Source organism: Rhipicephalus microplus, chromosome X, assembly GCF_043290135.1.
Source record: "Rhipicephalus microplus isolate Deutch F79 chromosome X, USDA_Rmic, whole genome shotgun sequence".
Classification (NCBI taxonomy): domain Eukaryota; kingdom Metazoa; phylum Arthropoda; class Arachnida; order Ixodida; family Ixodidae; genus Rhipicephalus; species Rhipicephalus microplus.
Window position 1 is genome coordinate 114507920 of NC_134710.1, and position 27435 is coordinate 114535354.

General features: G+C 43.8%; 1 protein-coding gene across 1 annotated transcript in view; it reads left to right on the plus strand.

Annotated features, from left to right (window-relative positions):
- The window catches only part of LOC119176786 (synaptogenesis protein syg-2), a 253756-nt gene that overhangs the window by 133470 nt on the left and 92851 nt on the right, over positions 1-27435 (plus strand). The window contains exons 4-6 of the mRNA XM_075876407.1: positions 2784-2984; positions 3538-3834; positions 14170-14463. Coding sequence (XP_075732522.1) covers positions 2784-2984; positions 3538-3834; positions 14170-14463 — 792 coding nt within the window. The remainder of the gene's footprint in view (positions 1-2783; positions 2985-3537; positions 3835-14169; positions 14464-27435) is intronic.

The window sequence follows — 27435 nt, forward strand, 5'->3', positions numbered from 1 at the left end:
CGGCTAACAATTGAGAAGGCGATGCGAAGAGAGAAAGATTAGGTTATCGCGTTCTGCTCTTGAATGTGGACCTCAAATATCTACCTTTTTTTCTTTTACATTTAACATGGTTTCTGTTCCTCGGCTTCTCTGTATCGTGTATTGTGTAATGCAGGTCTCTTCTTTTCTTTATTGTTATTTTCAGTGTCTTGACTCTCCCCCTAAATTTGGCTGCATCATCTGTAGGGTGAAAAAAAAAAGAAAGAGAATCCTTGGCTTCTCACAAGCAAGAAGACTCAAAAATAGAATACACAAAACGAACAAATCAGATGATTTAATCCTAAAGTTTTACAATCTCCGTGCCTTAGAGAAACGAGTCGTGAACTAAAAAGACAAAGTATACTCTATCAATTATCAGACAAGCTCATGGTAAATGTCTGGAAATTACCGTGCAGTTATTCCAAATATTTATGATCAGAACGTGTAGCAATTGTCACCACAAGTGAAAATAGAGATAACGTTTTTTTTCATCTTTTTTTATAGTGTGCATTGTTTCTTATACCCCTGTCACACGGGCACCCGTGAAGACCGTTTAACTTCCTCGTCTTTACGACAACGAAGATGTGGTTGGTGTCACACGGCCACCCTTACGCAAACGAAGGTGAACGGAGTATTTCGCAAAGGACGTTCAACGATCTCCCTTCGCAGCGAAACGAGGTACTCTCGTCCACAGCAGTCTAGAGGTCAGAGAAAAATTCCGAGCACTAAGTGACCGCAGTGAAAGAATAATACATTTTAGCAATATTAAACGTTCTTTCGTTGTAGTACTCATTCAAAACGCGTGTTTGTTTACAATATTTACGCCCGCCAGAGTTCACTTACTCTCAACACCGATGCCCTACAAACCGTGCCTCGCGAGTCGGGCTGGCCGGCGCCAGCTGATCAACGTAATTACCAGCGCAATATCGCACCACTTCCTCACGTCGTCCGCTGTGTCACTCTTAACTGAAGAACACAAAATGTGCGCTCACGAGGCAAGGAAGCATAAGAACTTTCGTACCGGGCATGTACACAGGCAACAAAACACGGAGTGCAACAAAACAACTAAAAGCACAATGTGGCCAGCGTCACTAGCAGCATTGCTACATTTAGCAAATGCGTTTTTATTTGAAATTATTTTTAATGATTTGTTAGTCGCATACCTACTTTATACTGCTTTTTTGTAAAAACTGCATAACGAGGATTCACGAAAAATCAATAGGGATCAAATTAGAATACTTTTCCGAAAATCAAACAGCGCCAGCTGAGCCCCCTCGCGACAACTGTTACAACCTTGTCATTGCCGTGTGACACTACCACAACTCCTTCTCCGTCGAACCCCCTAGGGGAGATTTACGTTGACGGTGTTCAACGGAGTTTGGTGGTGGCCGTCTGACAGGGGTATTAGTTGCTACTTTCCTTTTATTGACAGGCGTTCGTAGATTTTACCGCAAGCCCTATGATGAACAAACTAAACACACTAAAGCAACTTCCAAGTTCGCGTCATGCAGAAAGTGTAGCAGTCAATCGGCAAATTTGTCCATCACTCAGAATTTCTCGTAGAAGCAACCTATAACGTCACGTTTACTGCTTTTCAAGGCTCGTATAAATGAACGCACTTATGACCCAAAGTGTCACTATAGCCAGCTAATTATTTAGAAATTTTCTGTTGTCGGTCGCGCAGTATTCGCCGCATAAAAATGCGTGAATAGTTTTAGCAAGCACGTGTTATCTTAGCGCAGATTGAAATTGGGTGTTTGTGTTCAGCATGTGTTCGAACAAATGAAACTATCACAAATGCAGTTACTGCTTCAATAGATTATTACTTTCATGTGTTTCTAAGGTTAAACAAGCCTTGTAACAGAGCAAAAGCAATAATCAATTACAACTATTCTGTTGAAAAATTAAACTGCGATTAAACGCGCGATTGCTCACTCCATTAGCGAAAAATTATTTGAAAGGCAGGGCCAATTTGTTAACGTATGTTGCCCAACTTTTTCGAACACGTATTTACAGACAGCTTCTTTGAAACATCGTCTTCTATTTGCGTGATTAATTTGTTTCTTTATTATTTCATTTATTAAAGCAATGTAAAACTATGAAAAACTGGAAGTTTATTGGAATTCATTATAAAATTTTCTCAGCGCACACACTACAGCGATCGATGGTACTCACTGACAAAAAAAATTGCCTGCTACTTGACCTTTTCTGCTGCATGTTGTCGACATACATTTTTCTCTCCAATGTCTGTAATATTGTTTGGGAAATTTCTCATTATCTTGCGCATGTCCCAGTGAGGTAGCCTTGGTTTATGTAATGTACTGTACATGTACACCTTGTTTTCGCCAATAAACCCAGTCATGATCCAGCGCTTGTTAGTTTTGTTTCCTCACATTCTTGTTTCTTGTGTGCTCGCTGAGAAATACTTCATAAGAAATTAATAAGACAAGTCAACATACTCTAAGCTTTCGGGTATTCCTTTAATTTAATCACTTTTCTTCACGTTATTTCAACTGAGCAACACGCATTTATTCATCTGTTCTTGTACTCGTTCGCGCATGTACAAAATGCATGCATAACTTCGTGGCACTATTGCTTCGAAGCCTTAAGCGCAAAGAAACGAAGTGAAACTAGCAATATTATACGGTTCGCATGAACAGGAAGGCCGAGCCTGCCACCAGGGTCCTTTTTTCACGTGCGTGTGCTTCTGACGCTACTTTTGCTCTTTGCAAGCACAACTGTGGTGCTTTGACGCGTCCTTCCAGGAAAACCGAGTCCATCCATCACGTGGTTCAGGAATGGCAAGGTCATCACCAACCTGACACGCACGTCAACTCGTGGCAACATACGCAGCGACGCAATCATCTCGAGGCTGGAGCGTTCAGACCTGCTGTCGGTATTCACCTGTCAGGTGTCCAACAACATATCGGCGACCGTTTCTTCATCTGTCAAGCTTGACATGATCTGTGAGTGGCAGACCTTATTGACCGAGGCTTTTCTTGTACGCTGTTTCTCCCACTGTAGTTCAACTATATACGTTAGAAGCTGTGAATATTCAGGTAAATTTCTGAATGAGTTGGCGCTATTTTACTTGTGCGAGCACGTGTTTGCTAATTTGTATAGTGACAGTTTTGCCGTGCAGCTCAATATTTTATTTATCGCGGAATTGTACTTTATATGTGTGAGCACAAAAACGTGCTTATATTTATGTTCCGAAATGTATTGAAAGTGACAAAGCGTTTGTTTGACAGGTTAGTGCTTTTAGTGCCAGGTGAGCGTCCCTAAGTTCAGTGCCCTTAGTTTCGATGAACTCTAAAAAATCCCACAGTTCAGAATTGAAGGTCTTTAGAACCTGTAGTAGCGGTGACTTCCTACGGCTTCTGTGAGGTGGCCGTGGTGTGCGTAGCTTGCCGTATACTAACAGCAGACGCGAGTCTTGATTAGAGGTGGAGCTGTCGGCATACCTCGCATCAATTCTCACTCGTGTCAAAGTACCTGTGCCCTGTATCACACTTGCAGTGCGCCCTCTGGATGCTGTGGTGCGCCGTGGCGACACGCCTCTGTCAGCCGGAATCCCGGTAGAGATCGTGTGCGAAGCGATGGGTTCCCGGCCACCAGCAAACATCAGCTGGTGGCGAAACGGCGTCCAACTCAACCAGACCTTCAACCACGTGTCGGCGGACGGCAACGTCACCACCTCGGTTGTCAACTTCACGCCAACGAGCGCCGACAATGGCCTCCAGCTCATGTGCCGGGCCCAAAACCCGCTGCTGCCCGGCGCGGTGGCCGAAGACGTCTGGGTCATGCGCATCTACTGTAGGTGCCCCCTGAGGCCTCACTGCAGACAATCGGCAGTAGATATCCAATGGCCATTCAACGTGCGCGATAACTTGCGAGTGACCTCGATAAAAATTTTGTGATATTTCGAAGGCTTGCTGGGTTCATATTGCCAGGTTGTTTTTCTGAGATGATGGGAAATACGCAGTAAAAGCTATTGCCTGCATATGCTTCCATAAGTGATTCTATGTATCATCACGCTGGATTATAGCGAATAATTCTGGACCTTTCCTCATGAGATTTCGTAAGCTGCAATAAACCGCCCCACCATGGTGTTTTAGTTGCTAAGGTACTTACTTGGCTGCTGACCCGCAGGTCGCGGGATCAAATCCTGGCTGCGTCGGCTCCATTTTAAATGTAGGCAAAAATGCTGTAGGTCCGTGTCCCAGGTAGTCGAAATTTCCGGAGGCCTCCACTGTGGCGTCTCTCATAATTATATTGTGGTTTTGGGACATTTAAACCTCACATGTCAATCAATTAAAGCTCCAATAAACCACTGTGGCGCAATGGACAGCGACTGTAACACAGAGATTAGATAGATAGATAGATAGATAGATAGATAGATAGATAGATAGATAGATAGATAGATAGATAGATAGATAGATAGATAGATAGATAGATAGATAGATAGATAGATAGATAGATAGATAGATAGATACGCCTTGAACATGGACGGAGTCAGTAACTTCGTCTCGTGGTCAGTATACAAAAGGCTCGTCTCATCAACGTAAAAAGAGGACGTGGGTCAGTTTCGGAATGTTGTTCTATTTATTCAAAATGTGTATTCTCTCATACGTCGACAGCGAATCCTTCCACATCTTTATTGTTTGTGCCGTTGGAAGCAGGGGGTCCTTCAGGCGAGGCTGACCAGACTACACGACAGACGGAGAAGGAGGCCTTTGCTCCTTCAACGTTGTCTCAAGACGCATCTTGAGACAAGGTTAAATGAACGGTACGACATTGAAGGTTGGCCGTTAGTTAGGGTGTAGCTCTCTCCACCCCTTATGAATGCGTTTACTGCACACTGGTGTGTTAGTCGACCGGAAGCTGAACCACTGCTCAAGTTAGGGGCTTGGAGCCGGAGCGGTGTCCGCGATCAATGCATAGTTGCGACAGACCCATTAGATAGCGCTTGAAGGTATGCCCACTGTAGCGTCACTCTTCCCTACAATATTTTCCTCACCACCACTGACCATGACGTTGCCGCCTCTCCCCCACCCCCTTCGCATTTTAGAAAAAAAAAAACACCTGTTCAACGACGCTGTTTGTTTAAAAAAAATACTAAAGACATTTGGCTTGTTTTCATTACGCTGATAGAGTGTTGCCAAGTTGCGGTTACGCTCATTCCATTGAGAACAATGATTTACACCGGTCAGTTTTTTTCCCGTAGCTTTTCGCTTGCCAAAGCTCTGTTCCTTTTACATGGAACGTGTTGTCTTGTAAGGTGCGTCTGACTAATAAGTATTATACACATATAATAGTTTTTAACAAAATAGTGCTTTTCCTTTTAGGAGCTTGCTCCTTATGCTCGAGCCTTGCCTATCTATTCCACCGTAGTAGCCACGCTCCCTCTAGAGCAAACAGGCATATTTACTTGCGCGTCGGCAGCAGCCGTACGTACGCAGCCTGCTAGCCATTTGCAATGGTGGGATGCGTCCGTACGGCTGCTGAGAATGCGCAACTACATCTGTCTAATGACAGGGTCAGAATGGAACGCGATGCGCGCGTCTCTCTTCTTGCATAAGAACTGGTCAAGTGATGCTTGTGACTTCCGGTCGAATTCGTCGATTTTCTCGGAGTAGGAGGTACGTGGGCGCTTCAAAGAACCTTCTCTGTAATAATATTAATAATAATTATAATATTAATATTAATAATAATAATAATACCGAATTGTTTAGGTGTAAAGCTTCACTTCTCCTGATAAGGCATGTATTTGTATGATGGTCGAGTGGATGTACGAAGGAATCATGGAATGATCATCACGGAGCAAGCTCGTTCATCATCATTCACTTTGTAGATATGTAGTCATTTCCCCTCTTTTTTTCAAGAATATAAGCCCTAGACGAAGCAATTTCTGCAAGGAAGGCTAGTATTTAGTACTATGTTAGTAATGACACCACGTAAGAAACATAAAAAAAATAAAATAAGTGATATGGGCACGTTGGCTTCTTGGTTGAGCATGCCAATGCTACAGACAAAGCACGCTTTACAGGAACAGTGATCTACTTCACATTGATTTGTAAGCACAAGTGACACTGAATACGTTTACATAGCGTACGGAAGGCATCAAAGTGAGTCATTCCGTGCTTGAAACAATCCTTGTCCTACTATCCCCAGCGAGATTTGAATTCTGCTGGTGCAGTCGGCTTAATCTACACCGAAATCGCCTATTCCTGCCCAAGTTCTTAACGCTCTGCTCTGTGCTCTCCTAAACTGTCATCTGCGTTGCCGCGCAACTTGCGTGGTTTGCAATCAATCCACAATATTGTACTCCGCAAACACTCAGAAAGGGCTGACAATGAGAGGGCTGACAGTAGCCAAGAGAGTCAATGCATAACGCGAATCATGTAGCATTAGTTGTAAAAAAAAAATTTCGCGCTATCAAATGCAGAACAAGCCTTCTGTTTTCATTAATGGCGAGTGCACCAGCATCGAAAAACGCTGAGGTCGTATTTTACTCTTTTTTAAGCGCGATATGCGCCTGCGCTTTGAAGCCGTCCTTAAAACACTTGTCCACCAATGAATTATTTGCCGCGAAGCACACAAAGACAACGGTAAGATTAGTGCCTCCCTCAATTTCATGACTAAGTACTAAACCTCAGACATTATTCAGGCACTATCTTATCAACACGGTGAGTAAGCTTTGTTAATCACATCTGACTTTGCAGTTTCACTGGTTTTCTCAGAAAAGTGATTCTGTAAGATTACGCTACGAGAATGGGTTGTTTGGAATAATTTGGCGAGAACTGCTCAATTTATGAACATTGCGCGTAAAACACAGCTGACTGCGGTTATTGAGATGTATATTCGAGAACTCGTGCACCTATAAGTGGCAAAAGGTACTGTCTCTTCCACTAGACCTTGTTCTTGTTACTCTCACCAAGTATAGCGACGCATTAGCTCAGGAGTCGGACGCGACGATCTTCAGCATGCGAAAACTTTGGGGGAAAATGGGGTTGTCAATAATATAAGCTGCAGGTCTTCCTGCAGGAAAGAACAGCGTTAATTGACTCATTATGCTTCCGCCAGTCAAGTAATGTACTACTGTAGCAATTATAAGCGCACTGTTGTTAATTTGCTTATTTTCCTCAATTATACAACATCTGTGCACAAGTAGATAATTCTGGCTAACACATTTGCATAGCATAATTGGCTGTTCAATTATTTTTGCATGTCATTCGTACCATTCTCAAAATTATGTTTTCGGAAAACAATTTAGATTCACTGTTTGTCGGCTTGGCTCATTTTTAATTTATTAGAAATTTTGTTTTTATGAAAAGTTCAAATAATGCACGAGCAAGTGAAGTTCATTCAAAGAGCTCAGACATCCATTCACGCAACCAACGTCATTTTTCGTTACTTGTAATGTACACTAAGAGCCAGCACCCAAGGCAGTTGTCCTTCCTAATGTTTAGGTACTTAAGACACGTGCATAAACACTGAAAGCGTTAGGCTAACTTTTTTTCCATGGCACAATCTGTACGCAACGCCGCAGGTCCATATTTCATCAGAAGGGAATCTATCTGCGCTACCTTCACATCCCCCATCGTTTCTGGAAGTCCAAATGGTCGACATTGTTTCGAGTTCCTGCTATTCTTATCGTAAGTCACCAGAACTTTGAACGAAGCGCGGTACCATTTCAGAATAAAGCGCGGAAGAGGGGATCACGCGCCCACGCTTACCAGCGAGACACCCATACACGTCGAGGGAGCCACGCCTTGTTAGCAGAGTCGGCTCGGAGCAGACGGCCGTCTCTCCCGAGACGTCTTCGGCGGCCCAAGGGACTATCTTACCTGGGCTCAGAAATAAAAAAAGAGGGAGAGACTTGGTGGCGCTATCTCTGCTGGGCGAGCTACAGCAGTTCAGTGGGGCGGCCTGAAGAAGATTTCGCGCAGCCTGGCTGAAGAGCGCTCGCTTACAGCAGCCAGGGAGAGCAGCAGTTCTTCTTTGATACACCGGACCGCGCTTCTCTAACGACGCTAAATCGTTTTTCACCGAGACGGAAGGAGAAAAAAGCGCCAATGCCGCCCAGCGGTCTCCCTCTTCGCGAAGATTAATCTCTGTCAGCGTCGTTTAAGGCGAGTGTACTCCTGCGCCTTCCTCTCTTTTTGTGCGCGTGCTGTCCTCTCGTTCAGTTTTCTCTGCTCCTATGTAGCTACCACTTTTGCCCACGCTTCGGTAGCACCACCAGCGGTGACATCGAGCGGGCGTGCGTGAATTCAAGCGCAGCACACTGCTGGCCGCCTTGATTGCGCGTCGCGTTCATGAACCAGTCCGCCGCGCCGAGTCCGCAGATTGTTGAGGTCGGGCCAGCGCGCCGGTCTTCTATCTTTCGCGCCCCATTGCACCATGCGGGAGGACAGGTTCGACCCCGGGCTCACGTCTTGCTTAGCTGGGGAGGGTCACGGCTTAAAAGTCCACGGTCACCACTTGCGATCGATGGCTCACGTCTGCCAACCCATTGGGTCACGACCTGACCGTTCCCCAGCTCTAGTCGACCGCCAGGTGCGACCCCGCTTCTGCGGGAATGCTGGGTGGGGTTTCAAACTGACTTCGCAAGCATGGGGGCCACAAGCGGCACTCCCCGCACAGCCCTTGTTTTCGAAACTCTCACTTCTCTCTCTCGCAATAAGAAAAAAAATTGTGCAAGCACAGTACACTCTCCCTTCATGTCATCAGTAGATGACAACGTGCCTCCTCAATCGCCCTTACTGTAGTTACTGGCGCAATCCACGTCCCCACAGTTCGCAAGGCTATCTAGAATTAAACGAAAAAAAAAAATCTGTTAACAAAAGGTATCATGGATTTAATTACGCTTAAATGTGGCACAGATCCCTGAAGAAGCGCTTGACAAACTCAGGAAAACGAGGAAACAGTTGGACGCCCGAGCGAAAGAGTGACAGGCACCTGCAAACACTGATGAGTTACACAATGGAGTGGCTTTTATGCCTCATGAGCGATCAATATTGCTGGTTTGTCATAGTCGTACATCAAAATAATTTGGGCTATGATGTTGTGACTGAACCTAAAATAATAACGGAGTCTCCACCTGGCCAAACACATTTCCACCTCTTCATTTCTCTTTTCATTCAGGTCGAAACTGATGGGTATAGCTGCGCAGTCATTTTGTTATCCGGCGTTAATTTTCCGCATTCAGCTAACCATATCAGACTCCATGTGCAACGCCTGTAACAAATTTGTTCGCATAATATTATGCCTTCCTAAATTTCTCAACAATATTTGGTGCAGCATTGCCACCCTCTAGCGTTCATCTTGTGTGCTTGGCTTTCTCTCTCTCTTCTACGTCTTTCTCGGTAGTCTCGGTCAGTCCTTAGTCAATTTAAACTTTTTGTGATTACTGGACCATTTTCTGCGAAAAAAAATCGGTAAGCCAAGAAACTCGCTTTTAGATTGCGCCCCTCAGACACGTGGCCAAAACGATTGTTGCGCGATTTCAACCACCTCTCCCGCACTGCGTAGCGACTCGGTGGCCTCTCCCACTTTATCCTCTAACCTCACTCGACGAAAGCCCTGCAAAGACGATCTCCGGACGACGAGTACTCAATAATTTCTTCCCGGTGGCATAATTTCTTCTGGCTCTCTGAACATCAGTAAGCCTCTTAGCGTAACGCAGACAATCGCTTAGTTTTGTGATGTTCAAATCGCTTCAGCGCGAGGTTTTCTTAGGCTGTCTGGTGCACTGTCTGATGATGTTCTTTCTGGTACTAAGTTGGTCGGTATTACTATCGTAGTGCAAAGAAACAAGACAGACACACGATGACGCACACAGCGCTACAATCACCAATTCACTGACATCACGTGCCTTTCTTGCGTGTTAATTCTTTGCGCAACCACAGTAATCAGAAATGTACTAACAAGCCCACTTTGATATCTCTGGGAATTTATTTTACGGATAGGCAAATACACTTCAACGCTCAATGAAACCCACTATTGCAGTCTCAGTAATAAAAAGTTTCAGATATTTTTTAGTAGAATCGCCTACAGCTGTAGTAAAACTAATATTTCACCGCAATGAATAGCCTCACAGACGAATGTAGCAGTGCATCCTAAAGATCTAATAAAATACCTGATTCCATTACGTAGTTATTGTTTTCAACAACCCATTTATGCAGACATGAGTCAGATTTCAACGTGTAGGATGCCTAAGTGCCTAGATAGACTTAATGCAGTGCTGATGAAACTCGTTAGGCTTCATTAAAATCATCATCAGCTAAAACTGTTTTAGCCCATTAATCTACTGAAACGGACGTGCCTCATAGAAAAACGAAAAATTTCGTTTCCCTGACGTCATTTTTCTCGTTCCAGAGAACATACGTTAGATCAATGGCAGATACCAACACTGCCGTGCCCGGCGGTATGCGATTTGCTGGGTCGCGAAGCGTAACAGCCACCCCACACAAACGCCCGGGACCACTCTCTACATAGTGGGCCCTGACTCGGAAGGATGGGCGTCGACATCCGGTTGTTGCGTACGCACACCTCCCTATAGACCCAAGTATATGTTTTCACTAGTCCGATGTCGTTCGGCCCTCATTCCTTCGGCTAGCTAATTCCATGGCGCACCTTTCTCGAAACTCCTCTGTCAGGGCAGGGCAGGCAGCAGATGCGAGTAGCTGCTGGCGACTACGGGGCTGGCCTCCTCCGGCATGATCGGCCGATACGTCGAAGCAAGCCGTCGGCGCTGGGTTGCCCAACTACGTGATTTTCAATCAATAGAGCTGTGATTAGAAGCAGCCAGGACGCTGCGTGTCGCTTTAATTGTGTTACGCGCGAAGCTTGACGGCGAGGAGATTGAAAGGGGGCTCGCTGGCGCGGGCGGCCACCGGATCCGGCGAATTGTTCCCTTCCCGGCCGCCTGCTTTTTTCACCCTGCCGGACGAAGGAAGATAAATTCGCGCTTTGTACTTCTTATGGGGCCGGCCTCGAAGCTCCGCTGTCGCCCCGGCTGGCAGCAGTTTCAAAGAGGCCCGCGTTGCATTGTTAGTCCCCGCGCTCTAGGCTATAAGCCTGATTCCGGTGCCATCGTTCTATTCTTTTTTTTTTCTTGTTTCTTGCTCTTCTTTTTTGTTATTGTTGTTGTTCTCATACAGTCTCAGTTAGTTACTTAGCAACTCTTTTTTTTTATTGCATACTGCGGCCGTCGCGGATGGCTTACGCTGCTCACCTTGACAGTGCGCACACAAAAAGCTTACCTCTCCTCGTTTCGAAAATTGAGCAAAAGCACAATAAAGAAGAACAATCAACGGAACTCCCCCTTACAACACTAAACTCAATTATTAATGAGCTCGTTTTCGAAGTCAACAGAAGCTCCTTACACAGCAGAAAGGTACGAAAAGCTATCGGGAAAGAAAGAGGAGAACGTTTCGTAATTACGTCATTCAGCACTGACCTGATGGTATGAAAGAAGCAGAACAAATATACGCAATCCCGACGGGTACGGTTCAACAGAGCGATTGTTTGTGGAATACATTCTAGATAATATTACGCTTGTATTATATTGTATGCCTTGTGCTTTCGTCAGTGTAATCCCAACACTTCCTTCATTCTCCTTATTGGGAACCCTGACCTCTGTGCTTAGCTTACCGACCATTGCTGAGCTGACCGAAATCAATAAGAGGTCCCTGCTATTGCGCCCCGGACAGGCGAACCAAGGTCCAAAGAGCCGTAGCAAGACCGATGGGTTTTCGCCACTTCTATTATTGTTCTCGAGTGCTCGGGATCGGTTTCCGAGAAATCTCGCCGGGAACCCAATGAATGCGTAATCAAATGTGTCGTCTCTGCCTGCCGACATGTCCACTCTGGCTTAATGAACATCAATTGCTTCGTTATAGAATACCACGGGGATGAAGGAAAACCACAAACGCGTGAACGAAATTAAGCACGTTACGGATTCCACCGGGGCAGATTCCTCGCGTTCGATGCACCTGATGTATTCCGAGACGCTCGTGTCAACGAACCTTGCCTTTTTCCATTGGATCGGTGTGCGTCGTGTCAAGACATCGATAGTGCTCGGTTCTGCGTTTAATGGTAAGAAAATAAAGCGTGCAATAATAGATTTTTTTTTTTGTTTCCATGAATAATAAACTTTCGCTTTTTTCGTTGTATTCTGGTGTAGAAATATGAATTAGCGTTGTTTTAATCAGTGAAAAGTCGCTGAACGTTTGCTTAGATTTTGCGCACGTATGCGTTCTTGAGTGCTTTTTGCTTTTTTGTTGAGCTGAACTAGCAAAACTCTTAATATAAACTTTACTTAGAAGTGAGCGTTCGTCTTGACTGGTTCATCTTCTTCGCGTTTTTGTTTTTTTTTGCGTTTCAAAGCACCTTAATAAAAGATATTCTGGGAATTCATGCGGTTTTCTTGTCTTCTCGCTAAGCGAAAGTGACATCGCAGGCCTGTCTCTGCCCGATACGGCAAATATAGAGGAGTCAGCTTGATGCTATGCTTCAGTTTAACCTCACGAACGTTGACCCGTGCTGAGTAGAACTACGGAGCACTGCTCTGACTTCAATGGTGTGCAAGGCCAACGATATAGTACCACTATTTGTCTACCACTATATGCATGCTGCGGAGGCGAAGGCAAGTCCTTTGGTAGTACCATTGGGAAATGAGATGCATTTTTCTTTCTGGCGGCCAGAAATTTATTCTTTGCAATGTTGCATTTATGCTTTTGTTTCTGATATATACTAGCACGTGGCACTTGTGTTATGCCAAAACTGTTGTTTTAAAATATCCCGTTTTTTTTTCAAGAGCAACTTGTATTTCTATTTTTATTTGCACCTCAACAAGAACTCCGAACAGGAGTGTAGTTGATGTAAGATTGTTTCGCTTAATCAGTGTGAACACAACAATACGAAAAAAAATTTGCAGAACACAAATCCTACGCAAATACGATGGTATATCTGTATTAATCTGTACGATGTACCTTGCTTTTTTTTAAGATATGTAAATATCATTTCTTCTACATGAAGCGATATTCTTCCGGGCATCACTGGTTTCACCGTGTGATTTACACTTTAAAATAGTTTGTTTTTAATTATGAACATTTTAACAACTTTTGTAGGCACACTTTGCAGCACTGGACGATATATTGTTTCCCCATTAATTTACGGGAAACATTTTCTTATAAACTCTGTTCCAACTTATTAGCTATGTTCCCGTTTATAATTTTTACTCAGAACACAATGGCAGCGTTCTGTCTAGTGCTGAGTTTTAATATTCAAATATGTAATATGTAGCAGAATTATATATGCAAGACGTGTCAGCACATGAACCTAGATAGCATGTCACATGCGTAGTTCAATGATCAATTCAATAGATAACAAGTCAGATGTCTAGCTCAATTATCATTTCAATGATATACCACTACTTAGTTATACAAGGGTAGCTCCCAATTTGTCAATTTGTGTAACCATCATCATATCATCATCTGCAGTGACTCGACATAAGAGACTGTGAACAAAAATTTATAAACAAGTTCATCAGCTCGATATGTTCATCAGAGCAAATGCAGACCCATGGTGAGGTGCGAACTTACCTAAATATAGCGAAGGTGGTCAATCACTGTCATAATGCAGTTGCCAGTTGAAACCTTTGTGTTCCAATATGGGATGCATGCAGAGGACACTGAAATCAGCAAGGCACACTACAGAAGTAAGAGTAATGATGATAGATATTATGTGCAAAGACACAGGGTGAAAAGCTAATAAACCTATAGTAACCACAACACAACAAATCCACTTGAAAAGAATGTATAAGAACAGCTTTGCCTTCAGCACTGTTTCTGTACATATAGCTTACCCAGAATACCATCTGCGACATTCAGAATTTGTTGTATCGTTCAGTGCGCGTTCTTGTTTTAAGTTGTTCTTCAGCCTATCATGAAAAATGTGCCTTTTCTAATATTTTTCTTTATTGTACTCGTCATCAAGTCGAACTTTTCCATTTCTTTCAGTTCTATCTAACCCTCTTTACCATAATCTGCGAAAGTAGGGGAAAAAATGTGTTTGAACACTATGCATCCTAACGTTCGTGTCTGAGCCTAATAATCAACACGTGCACCCGTACGTCCGCAGACAAGCCTATCCTGAGCGTGGAGCTGGGACCACCGTACCGTAACTCAAGTTTGGTCGAGGGTTCGGACGTGTTGCTCGAGTGCAAGGCTCGCGCCAACCCTCCGGTCAGCGACGTGGGTTGGCGGCGGGACGGCGGCGTGCTCGTGCCCTCAGCCGGACCCCAGGAGCTGGTAGTCAACGACAACTTCCTCGCCATCCAAAAGCTCAGCCGCCATGACACCGGCAACTACTCGTGCTTCGCGGGCAACTCCGAAGGCGTCTCTGAGAGCGCCTGGTTCAGCCTGCGTGTCCAGCGTAAGTTTTTTCTCTTTCTGTTTTGGCTACCCAAACATCTTAAAAAGAAGCTCAGGCACTTTTCTAAAAAAAAAAAAAAACACCGGAGTGGGTAACCTCGCTTTGATCTCTGCTGAATGCAAAAACAGATGTAAAAGTTCTCAAAAGTAAACGCAAATAGCATTTTGAAAATAAAGAAAAAAAAAACAGCGGGTGTTGTGCAGGTTTTCTTGAGATGCACGAGCGAATGAGGTGACGTCAGCATCGGTATGGCTCGTCATCTGCGACACTAGCATCATCAAAGCGGGGCCTCTACGATTAGCTCAGGCAACGCGCATAACCAGAATAAGCCACGGAGGCCATGTTTGAAGGTGCGAGAGATGCTTGTTCACATTGTGCTGACCTGTTTGTTGTTATGCCAGACGTTTTAATGCTGAATATGCACTGAGCTTGCAGCTGCAGTCATCATCTCTTTACTTACTTGAGCCTCGGGTACACAAACAGTGCTTTCGCAGTTAGTTTGCGTCAATGTGCCGCGGGAATTAGAGTGCAGCTAGACTCTGCCAGAAGTATCGAAGATACATCGTAATTCCTGTTAGTTCGTTGACACGCCTGCACTTCGGTGCGTTCACGTAGACAGAGCAAGGATTCTTTTTCTTTCATGTATTTAAAACTCCTATAGCAATTACAGCGAAAAAAAAAAACGTTATCATCGACAATAGTGTGATCCTGGTAAATAGCAAAGCTTTACTATATTCTAAAACCACTTCAGTTTCCATTTAAACATGGTTATTTCGTGCAGTCAAACTCTTTATCACATCATTAGATTAGATTAGCCATCGGTAGGAATTGTGCATGTAGTCGTAATAAAAGAATTATTAAAAATTCAAGATGTGTGATTAGGGGTGCTCTTTTACAGGATGAACACTGCTCAATCGCAGCTCACTTCATAGCGTTGATCTCGTGTATCGCTTCCGAAATTGTCCTTTTTTTTATCTTTAGTCGCTGAGTAAGTAACAAGATATGAGTAGCATGCAAGTGTTTCGTAATAGTAACAATGACGTTTCTTATTAGCTAATATTGTAACTTTCGCCGTCGAACCACTTGAGTGATGCTTGTAAGTAAAAAATACGCGCTTTGAATACGTTAATAATAATAATAATAATAATAATAATAATAATAATAATAATAATAATAATAATAATAATAATAATAATAATAATAATAAAAATAATAATAATAATAGTAATAATAATAATAATAATAATAATAAAAATAATAACGTACATTATTATAATATTATTATATTATTATTATTATTATTATTATTATTATTATTATTATTATTATTATTATTATTATTATTATTATTATTATTATTATTATTATTACGTGTGCTGACGTCACACATTACACAGGCCTCTACCATTCAGCCTCTTTCGAAATGTGACTGCCACGGCCGGAATTAAATCCGCGACCTTCGGTTCAGCATCCGAGCACCTTAGCATCCTATGAGGCGGACCTTCCATCCACGTTTAACCTTCATACGAGAAAACAAACAATTTAATTATAAATATGTTAAAACGAGAAATGAGACGCTGCTTTGTAGAAACTGACAAATCAGTATTGTCTGTAATCAGAGGGTTACCTAATGAGCAAATGCAGATGGTTACTAATCAGTAATTTCTGTGTGCCCAACAGTTTGCTCCGCGTATTGAGCATGAAGCTGTTTGGTGCTCAGGTAACCACGCGCAAAGCATAGGGCGTCATTCAGAAATGCGGGAAAAAAAAAATGTTCCCAAACAGTATAAGTAGAAGTTGTTGAAGGGAAAAAAAACATTACGGAACAGTGCAAGACAATTTATTGTTCGTGGTATTAGTAGCGGACAGGACACGCGGCCACAATGAAAGCCATAATTTATCTATGGCAAACTCGAAGAAAACAAATCTCAACGTTTCATGAGGTGCGTTGAGATCATAGGTTCGGTACATTCATTGAACACATAAAAAGAGAAGTTTTAGTGTAAATGCTTCAGTTTTCGCAGGGTATACTGTTATTGTGCATTAGTTTTTGAGGCCCATGCTTTCACTTAAACCATGGATTGTATCCTCAAGAAAGAAAAACTTGTTCCTGAAGGCAACTATTTTTTTTTCTTTTTTGCGAACAAGAAACGCTGTGGCATGACGCACACATACACTGACCGATGTCTTTCACACCCGAGACGTGTATGTAGTAGGCATGTTTTGCATATAACAGGTGCGTTATCTTCTTTATTTTTTTAGGTGGCCGTACGCTGCACGTCTTGCAGGGCGCACCGTCAAACCTTACCATGCCTCTAGGTTTAGGTTTCCATAAAAATAAATAGTCGATTGAAAGATGCGTGAATATGCATCACTTCCAGCTGCAATTTCAGCGTGTGGGCTTGCGTGTGTCAGGTACGAAACACACAGCTGACAGATGGAGGCTATTAAATATAAAGTGAATCCAAATATATATATGCTGTTTTATTTTGTTACCTCTCAACCACTGACGACAAATGTTTTTGTCTAAGGATACACAATATTTGTGTGATGTTCCAGATGAATATACGCCTGAAAATTATAAGCAACACACAGTACACGCTTGGGCAGAGAAAGGAGGCAAAAAAGACAAAGGATTTCAGCCAGGTCTGCAATGCTTCGTTCATTAACTTGCGCTATAGAAGAATGGAAAGATGCGGGAAAATGCGATAAAACAATCATTGAGTTCATAACACGTGTTCAAAAGAAAACAGACACACCAGATGAGTATTTTTTATTCATGTTTTTGTTTCAAGAAAATTCTCATTCTTTTACAACAACAGAAGATGGAGTCAATTTTCAATACTTTGGGCACAAAATCATTGTTCATTTGTGAAGATACCCGCACTCTCATAGTTCCGACATTGCATTTGTTATCCGGGTTCAATGCATGCATTGCAATCGACTCGTTGCGTGTTCAGGATTGCGCGGATCACGTCCAACAATGATAGCAAAGAATTCTTATGATTAGTGCTGTGCACTAACGTGTTCACCGTCATATTCTTTTTTTTCTTTTCTTGGTATCATTCTTGCCTTGTTTTTCACGTGAGATCCTGAGACATCCCCCATCAATTCCATTGCAAACGCAGGTAAACATATTCTCCTAAATATAAGTTGGCTACTGGGTCGCACCGTACGCAGGTACTCCTGCATTATGCTTGGCAGCAATATTTGTCGAACATACGAGCGTGACATGTTCCTCTATCACGAAGTAGTTCAGCTATCGTTCACAACGTGGTAGAGATGGTGTAGCATCCACCTGAAGCAAGACTGCTCCATCAAAAGCGATTCTCTGTTGGAACACCTTTTCTATTTTCTAATCGCACTAATTAGCCCAAAATATCTTCACTGCTCCGTAACGGTCATGCCCAATTTTTTTATCTCGCTCAGACACCGGATGTTGATTACGGTGTTTTTACTAATTGCCAATGGAGTACACTAATAGCGCAGCAACAAAAGACGGCTGTTCAAGCTGACTGCGTCGATGGCAAAGTTATTACCCGTAATTGCTGCGTTGCAGTGGGGGCGCGGCTTAGTGAAGAGAAGCGCCCGTTTTTTCTCACACTGAATGGTTCAGACAGAGAGGTATAAACGCTACCACGCTATCGGTTTCGCCCCGGCGTGACGCGTGCAGAAGTTAACGTGCGCAGAGCACAGCTTCGCGAGGCGTTCTCTTCGCTATTAGGAGGTATTGAACCCAACCTAAGCACGCTCATTACTGGTTGAAGCTTTTCTTTATGAACGGGATACTAATTATGGCACGCAGAGGTTTTGCTAAGTCTTTATTATTGTTAGTATTATCAACTTTGTATAACTCTGCAAAGAGTGTGACACGCATGACATTGCAGGACGCGACCAAAACAATGCAGAAATATTATACATACGCAACAGGTCAACTCCTGTGTTCAGTCGGGCGAGACGTCGAGTTAATAGAAATTTGTTATGAATATTGCTTTCAATGTTCATTTCGCCGGTATCACTATTTTTTATCACGACATGTGCTTATTAAAAGGACGTGAACATGAACGCGTTTCACGGAAGGCGAACAACCATTAATAGTCAAATTTTAAATGTTAAGTGATGAACTCCTTTTGATATTCATCAAGGCTATTATATGTCATTTACCTCAGAAAGAAAAAATGTATTCTATCAGTTGAGACGGGCTGTTTTGTTTTCTAAAGCTTGAGCAAGCAAGCTATAAACGTTTTTTTTTTAATTTCTCACTTGCTACAACGTTTCTTTATGCGTTTTATCATATGCGAAAACTTTGAGTTCGCAAATAAGGAGCAATGAGACGGTCGACCCTCGAGATCACAAACAATGCTGATTTATTCGAGTAAAGTTTCATGCTAAAATATTTACAGTCTTATTAGAATCAATTGATTTGAGGTTACGGGTCAAGTGTGAGTGACAAATTGAAGCTTCTGGTATGCGTAAATTTGCAATGCTTCTCTGTTTTATGCAAGCCATGTCTTTTCTTGGATATATCTAATAGTAACGGGACTGAGGTTCTAATATTCCTAAAATATATTATAATAATAATTTCTATTTTAACGTCCCAAAACATCGATATGATTAAGAGAGACACTGCAGTGGAGATCCACGAAAATTCAGCCCACCTAGAGATCTTTAACGTGCACCTAAGTCTAAACGCACGGGCTTGAAGCATTTTCGCCACCACCAAAAATACCGCCGCCACTGCCGAGATTTGACCCCATGACCTGCGTTCTAAAAATGTTAGCGTCACACATAACGTCTTTACTTTACAGTGTAAAAATTAACAAGAGTGTATTGGTTGAGTAATTCCACAGGTTACCAGAAGACCACTTAGCAGGATGTATCAGTCTTTGTGAACTTGTAATAAATTGGAAAAAAATAAAACAAAGCACCCACGCAAAGAGAAATTGTTTTGTATGTGTGCTTTTTTTCTGCAACACGTGGGAAACTTTGAACGTTCTTTCGGCATGGAGATATGAATAAAACCAATAGTTTTTTTTATTGTACTTCTTCACAAACGACTCGTTTTACAGCTACGCTCTAAAATCAAAGAGAGAGCCGGGTACTTTCTTTGGCAGAGTACTTTCTTGTCGCTCATTTGACTTTTTTTCTAGAGTAAATCACCCCTTGTTGAGGCAGAGTACAGTGATTCCACCAGAACTGGTCAGAGCACGCCCCCCAACGGAGTGACACAACGCTGCCTAAAGCGGGGTAGCATGACCCCACTGAAGAGAGTAGAAGTACAGCTCGCAAAAATAAAGAGCAGAACTTGGGCCGTAATTTGGTTTTTAACTGTTTTTGACAAATCTTCACGCGCGCGGATTGTAAGGATGGCCAAATACGAGCACTGCAACAAAATAAAAAGCAAAGGTAAAAAAAAAACCGACCAAGTGGGACTCCAACCTTTGACCTGTTGACGATTTGCATATTGCGAGCCCAACACTGTACAACCACTACACCACACTGAAAGACGGTAAATTGGCGTGTAATTCTTCATGTCATAAGTCATTTTTGTGATCTGTCTGTATTTTTTTTGCTTACAACCACAGGTTTGAGTGTCTCCACGCTTCTCAAAACAAGCCGAACTGTAGCTAACGTGTTTATTGAGTTTGTTTTGCGCTTTGTAAGATCAGAACGTCAGTCCGACATGTTTTTTTTCACAGTACAAAAAAGAAAATTAGCGCAACCAATCATATGAACGGCACTTGCACTGACTCACCAAGAGTTAGTCATTTCTTCGTATGAAACATCGCGCTTCTGAAGTGTACACTAAACAACATCGCTTTTTTTTCCCACCCACTTGGACATATATTTGGTCATTCCCTTTCATGTTCTACGACCAAAGCCACAATACTTCGCTGTAGCCGTACCGTACGTGAGAATGAGCACAGCATTTCCGTGTGTGACGGTCATAGCGAAAAACATGAATATTAATATTAGGAGTATGTCACAGCCGTTTGCTTTGAGTTTCGATTGTGACCGATTTAATAAGATAGCATTCGCTTATTTCACCACACAAATCCTAAGCTGAGTTCAAAGCGCCTTCCAGTGCGCTGAAATTCCCTGGCGCGCGCTGGAAACGCTGGTCTTTTGTTAATCATCTCTAACGCCTCCACAAACAAATTCAGTAGGTTTAGTGCACATATGTGTGTCTGGTTTTTAGGTGGTGCTGATCTCTCGCGGTGTGCCGACGCATGTAAATAAAATCAAGAGCAGGAATATAACCGCGTTTCACTCTCTGATGCCTGAAGAGTATGGGCATTCCACTCTCTCGAAGAGAGGTATTCTAGAAAGCAGTCTCGAAGGTGCCAGTCCTCTGTTACACTACGGTAAAACTTGCGTTGGGCCTAGTTGGTACATAGCACAATAAGTAAACTTCCTCGGCGCAAACAATACAGGAAAATGTTGAAAAATGAAACCATTTCTTTTTTTTTCATTTTTCCGTATTGTTTGCGCCAAAAAAGTTCACTTTTTATTGTGCTCTGTTATACTACCCCCCTTTTCCCCCAACCTTCATATCACTTCCCTGTAGTTCTTCCCATGCCTTTTTCGCCCTTCTTCGCCAAGTGTCGCGGTTGGGGCGTTCTCACCTTAGAGTCGATTACTGCGTCTTTTAACAGCACCATTCATCCTCCTTCAATTCAAGAATCTCTGCTCACTCTCGTTTTATACAGAGGGAAAATAATTTCCTTCTATCTGATGCTTTGCGAGAGTAGAAGAACACTCTAAAGAGTAACTTGGCTTTTTCACTCCTGCAATACTTTCCGCAGTTTTTGGAGTGTACCACGTCCTTTTCGTACGTTCTTCAAGCTATAACCATCAAATTCTATAATGGGGAAGGCACTCAGTGCGGCGAATTTTATATAAGCAAAGATACATACGCCCCCCCCCCCCCCCCATTTGCTTCTCTGTTTTGCGATGTCGCCCCAACGCTGTCATTTCAAAAAGACATCATGATACGGAAAGTTTTTTTTTTCAAAATTGTTTTTTTCTCTTTACAGCAATATAACCGAGTTGAAGATTAGGTATTGCACGCACGAGAAACTCTATTCGGTTTGGTCACGAACACAGAAATTGCACACGTGGGGCGGAATCGAAAATAATTAGGCTCGTCATTACTACGGGACATCAGGCTGAGCCCCTGGAAAAAAAATATCGGCGGAAATATATTCTAGCTGTGTGACGTTCTCATCTGAAAGGCGATTATTACCGAGACAGTGCTGGGACGGCCTTTTGACTGCAAATGCAATCGCCGCGCAGTCACATCTTTTTTTTTTCTGCGCGGACGCGCCCTTCTTCGCCCACCCGCGAAGATCACAAAGCGAGGCGGATGAAACAAAGGAAGGTCTGACCGCCGCTCACCGGTGAACGGCGGCCGCCGCACCGCCAGCGACAATGGAAAGACCAGCGATTCCGTCCCGGGTATAAGCGTACACGTGTGACGTTCCGCCGAATGAACTGCCTCCATCAAGCAGCATTCTCCAGGAGAACGTAGTAATGCTCGAGGATCTACCACCACCCTCGACCTCGCAGCCTTCCATCCCCGAACCGTTCGGGGCTGGAGGTATTTGTTCTGCTCTCGGTCAGAGATCTTTAGCGAGTTCCCGGCCGGCCGTTTGGATTTGTTTGCACCGGACAACACAAATAGCCGTGCGCGCGTGCGCGTCGCGGCAGGCCACAGCGCGTGGATCCCTGACCGTGTGCGCTGGCTTAGGTCAGATTCCTGTTTTTTTTTTCTTGCTGGCAGCGAACCTCTTTTTCCGCTTTCTCCCCGGTTCCCGTGCTGCGCAAATTGCACTCCCGCCGTAGCCTATCCTACAGGAGTCGTTGTGCGCCGCCTGCTGGAGCGCTCCACAACTTGGCGCACTGCTCGATGACTGACCGGCAGAATGGCCCCTCGTTTGAGAGAATGCGCGCGGGTCGGCCCCCCGCTTGTCCGCTCTTGATCTCGCCAACTTGATCAGTCCCGACCCAAAAGTGCCCATTTACCGTCACTCTCTATTTTATTTTGTCTTTTCTTGCCAGCTGTAATTTCTGAAAGAAACCGACAGGCGAAATGCGATGCTTTCTCATCCTTTATTCCTCTTTTTTTTTCTCTTGCTTAGATCCAGGACGTCGAAATTGTGCTGATGACACTTTGGACCCGCATGTGAGCCTCCATAGCGCCGGTGTGTTCGCGAGAGCACCAGTTTAAAGAGGAAGACACTCTTCTGCAGTCGGCATTACTTCCCAACTAGAGCAGGCACATTTGTAGCGTCTTGACGGTTAAAAGACTCGGTTGTTGCAGCTGCTGGGCTCCGCCCCCTCCCTTTTTTTTGTGTCTCAATGCACGTATCCCCTGACCAGTACACCATATTTCAAGAGGAGTCTACTTCTGTCGTATAAGGTTAGAACCAGAAACTGGAAAAATAAGGTCATTGAATTGAAAACCAAATGTGCCAGAAGTGGCACTTAACCTGCAAGACCATGACATCAAAAAAAAAAAAAAAGTTATCCAAGTCACAATAAACCATCGTAAATAGGCTGCAACGACGAATGTTATTGTTCACGGTGATTTGTTATGTACAGTTTATGTAATGAGAATACTGTTTTATTTTTTGTGTCCCTTAATTATCATTCCGCTCGCAAAAACTTATCGAAACAATGGAGTCAGCTCGAGAGACAAACAAATCATTGTCATACACTGATCATATTCTCCGCCGATTTGCAGTCTGTCTGGTTTATGGCACTCAGTAGCGTTTACTATCATTGCCTTCTAATATATTGGATCATTTAGTTTTTGTGTTATAAATATCACGTTTTTATATACAACCACTATCTGGAATATACTATACTGAATATTTGATGTAGTTATCCTAATAACACTGCTTGTGTAGCAGAGAAATTAAAAATGAAGACCTTCGTACTCATGCTACCTTCTAATAGTCTAACTCACTCTTCGGGTTAATGCCCATATTGGCGAGCTATTTCGCCCTTAGATCTCGCCCCAAACATTCTAGTACACTGCTCGAAGTCTAAGGAGGTGCGACATCTCAACACGCATGCGGAAAGACACTAGCGAAGCAACTGTGTCGAAGGTGTGGCATTCGCACATTAAGCACAGCGTTAGTTCATCTAAGTGCGTGGGAAGAAACATTCATGCAGTGTTCTGAGCGCAACCGAAATTTCATTTCATGTCTTGGCTGTTTGAAAGCTAGGCCTTCGCGAAACTCATTTCGGCTGCACGCTTGTATAGTGCGAACTTCGAAGCATGCTATAGAACTATTCCATGTTTGTACACAGCGGTAGGCATCGTCGACATACTGAAGCGTTTGTAGCGACGTCACGGCGCGTATGCGTGGAAGTTACACAACCAGTTTACATCTACCTTGGAGTGTATAGGCTCCAAGGTTGAGTTAAACTGGTAGTGTAACTTCCAAAGAAGCCCATCTATCCAGTAGTTGGCGGCTCGTTGACACCATCGCCATCTAGGTATGTAGGGGGCAACTAACCGTAAACAAAAACAAAAATAAATTATGACGTCAAACCGAAAGCGGTAGCGACGTCATAGATTTGCCCTACATGGCATGAAATCAAAAACATTTCCTAATTGCTGACCGTTTACGTGCCATGTGATAAATACGTGATTATTTGCGCCATATGACTTGCAAATTCTGCGCGCGAGAGAAAAAGAAGGCCAACGGAAAAAATTGAGCAGTTTTATTAGTAGTTTTATTAGCCAAATATCATACTTGCAGTATATACGGGCACCGAAAACTTTGCAGACAAAATTTTGACTCAACTGCTAACGAGCAAAATAGCATTATATTTCGAAATCTCACGTTGCCCAATCATGGCAAACCACCACCTCGAGAATATCGCTTTGGCAACCGTAGAGTACAGCGTCTGGTTGCTTAGCGTGTCGCATTCACCGGCACGAAAGGCGAGGGCGTGCACGCCGGCCGTGCGCAAGCGAAGGCAGTCAGCAGTCGCAGGAGCGGCTATCTATATATATGTATACACATTCTGGGAGCTACTTCAGCTCTTAAATGTAATGCCAGTGAACAGCACATAAGCGAATAAACTATGGAAGGTACGTAATAAACCACCACGCGAAAGTAAGCGATGCCTGGTTGAGCCGGCAATGCACCGAACAAAGCGCAAGCCCCGATAGCACATTGACAGCCCCCCCCCCCCTTTTTACGGCACTCGACCAGAAAATAAGGCAATCAACCATTTAGCCGAGTTTCAGATAAACCGTAAAGTAAATGTATAGTTAACTTTGACATATAAAAATTGCAACTATTTGTAAAAACGCGCAGCATAATTACGGAGTAAATGACGATGCGTAAGGCGAGGCGTTCATCAGCCCGTCCGTGCTTCCGTCCGTCCGCGCGACCCTCCATGTGTCCGTCCATGTGTCTGTTTGCCTGTTCGTGCGTCCATCCATGTGTACGTCCGCGCGTCCGTCCATCCGTTCGTCCGTCGGCTAGTCTGTCTGTCCGCCCGTCCGTGCGTCCAACCAGTGAACACTCCAAGTACCGCCATCTAGCATCCCCCACCTGGTCGCACATACCCGCTCTAGAGTGCGTATGGGCCACCAGTGGCTACCTACTACTACTACATAGATGGGGAACGCATGGCCCACGCCTTCAGGAGGTTCACCCCTGAAAAGTTTATATTGAAATTTTGGTTATTTTGCCCCTTCTCACCGAGTCCGCTCCAATCATCGGCGGCACTTTTTGTTCTAAGTTTAACAACCGATATAACTTGATTATGAAGGCTCCGCCTAGGCCAAAGCTCGCCACTGCCCTCTATGCAGCTTTGCAGCTGCTCTTGAGGCTCCCCGACGCGGTGTGCTCGGAACAGCTCTGCAGCTGCATGGCCGGGCTACACTGCATGGTCGCAGCTGCCCGGCCGTTGTGTCACGTGACATGTGGCACAGCAGATGCCCGGCCGTGGCAGCTGCTGCACCAGTTGTCGCGTGTTCGTAGAGGGCGATGGCGTCTTTTGGGCAGAGCCTACGCGCTGCGACATCGCTGCAGGCACCTCGGTATGTCGACGGCGCCTACCACTGTGCACAAACATGAAGTAGGTCTGTAGAAATAGTCGTGTAGTAACGAATGGGGCACTCAGGCCGTGAAACAAGAACTGACGACGTACACTTTACTGGCAGCTAAGCTTTTCCAGAAGACGGCTACACTTGACACGATAAATTTTTGGGTTTGTCACATTGAGTGAGATTATACAACCTTGGGGTCTATCCCGAAGCAAGCTCATGCCTTCCTGGTACATGAAAAGATGTACTAAAGGGGCTTGTGGCCCTCCTAGCTTTCAGTTAACTTCCTATTACTTATTCAATATTTTTTTCTCGAATAGGACTGCCTCACGAGCACAGACGTCACAGACGTCACAGAATCACCTTTATATTGTTGCAATAAGCCGTTCGGAACTACATTTCATATCATTCTCTTTATTTACGATGAAAAATAATATCCGGCTTTGCAATGCACAACCGCAGTCATGGTCCACTATGATTATAATCGGCAATCGAATCAAGGTGGGCATAATTAATACAGTGTTATAATAATACATCGCTGATCAAGACAATACTCTCTAAACGTCTGGTATAGCAAGCGAGTCTGACATGCGCGGAAAAGATATTTTAACGCGATAGCGTTAGAGTGGTCGTGTCGCATAAATTCCGCCATCGGCGTCGATACCGTTGATTGTGAGCAAATAATTGTCCGCGAGCGAAAAATTGAGAAAAGTAAATAAAATGAAGAATAAATTTTTGGTCCCATTGATGATCGAACCCGGGCCGTCCGCGTAGCAAGCAAGTGTCCTACCACAGAGCCACGTTGTCACTTGGAGCAGCTACGGGAAAAACACTATATAAACGGCATGTACTGGAAGGAGTCTACTTAACTCGTTTTGTTCGACAGGTGTCATGACGAAAACGAGCCCATTCGGCTATTTGTAGGCGCATTTGGGAGGCCATCAAACTACGTTGAAAAAAGCCGGGATAGTGTAGCCATCGCCGCTAAAAACACAAAGGAACTTTCAAACAGCTCTAAAAATGAACAACTATGTCCATCGAGCTCAAAACATATCGCGCTTTTCCAGGGGCGTTGATCAAGCAAACAGCAAACGCTAGATGTGCTGCCATCTGTGAGGCATTGTGAGACTCTTTATCACCTCCTAGGTGACAAGCGCGTGGCGTGTATCTTGGAGGCTATGCGACTTTTCTTTTAGATCTAAAAACCTGTATGTACCATTCGAGCGCGCGCGTGTTTGTGTCTGTGTGCCATCTGTGAGACATTGTAAGGAACGTGTCTAGACTACAGCAGAGCGCCTTTCTAGCAGAGGGAAGTGGCCACACTGTACGGTCTTGCTCATCAATGAGCAATGAGTGAGGCCTACGCGGAGTTCATAACACAGGACCATGTGACTATATTACTGTACAATATTTTCATGAAGTTGTTATAGAAGTGCTGTTAAGTAAATCAAAAACCTGTACAATTGCTATAGATACGTCGCGCTTGCGCATGCGCGTGTTTGTGTGCGTGTGTGTGAAACAAAACATAATAATAGGTATGCACTTAGCGGTGGAAAGATGCACTAGGGTCCGGATTTCGCTATCGCGTTCAGCTTTTCAAGGCGAAGCTTAAGTGTCCCCTGACTTTCATGATAGCAGCAATAACTTAGTGCAAAACTTTACTGCAGTTGATCGTGGTTAAACCAAGGTTGCGGGGGGACAGCTCGGCTTCCCTGCTTTGGGAAAGAAAGATACCATTCGTTACAGATATTTCACTTCCTTACGTGGCTCTGTTTGAGCAAGTACGACAGGAAGCAGCTAATGATTGATTGATTGATTGATTGATTGATTGATATATGGGGTGTAACATCCCAAAATCACGATATGATTATGAGAGACCCCGTAGTGGAGTGCTCCGG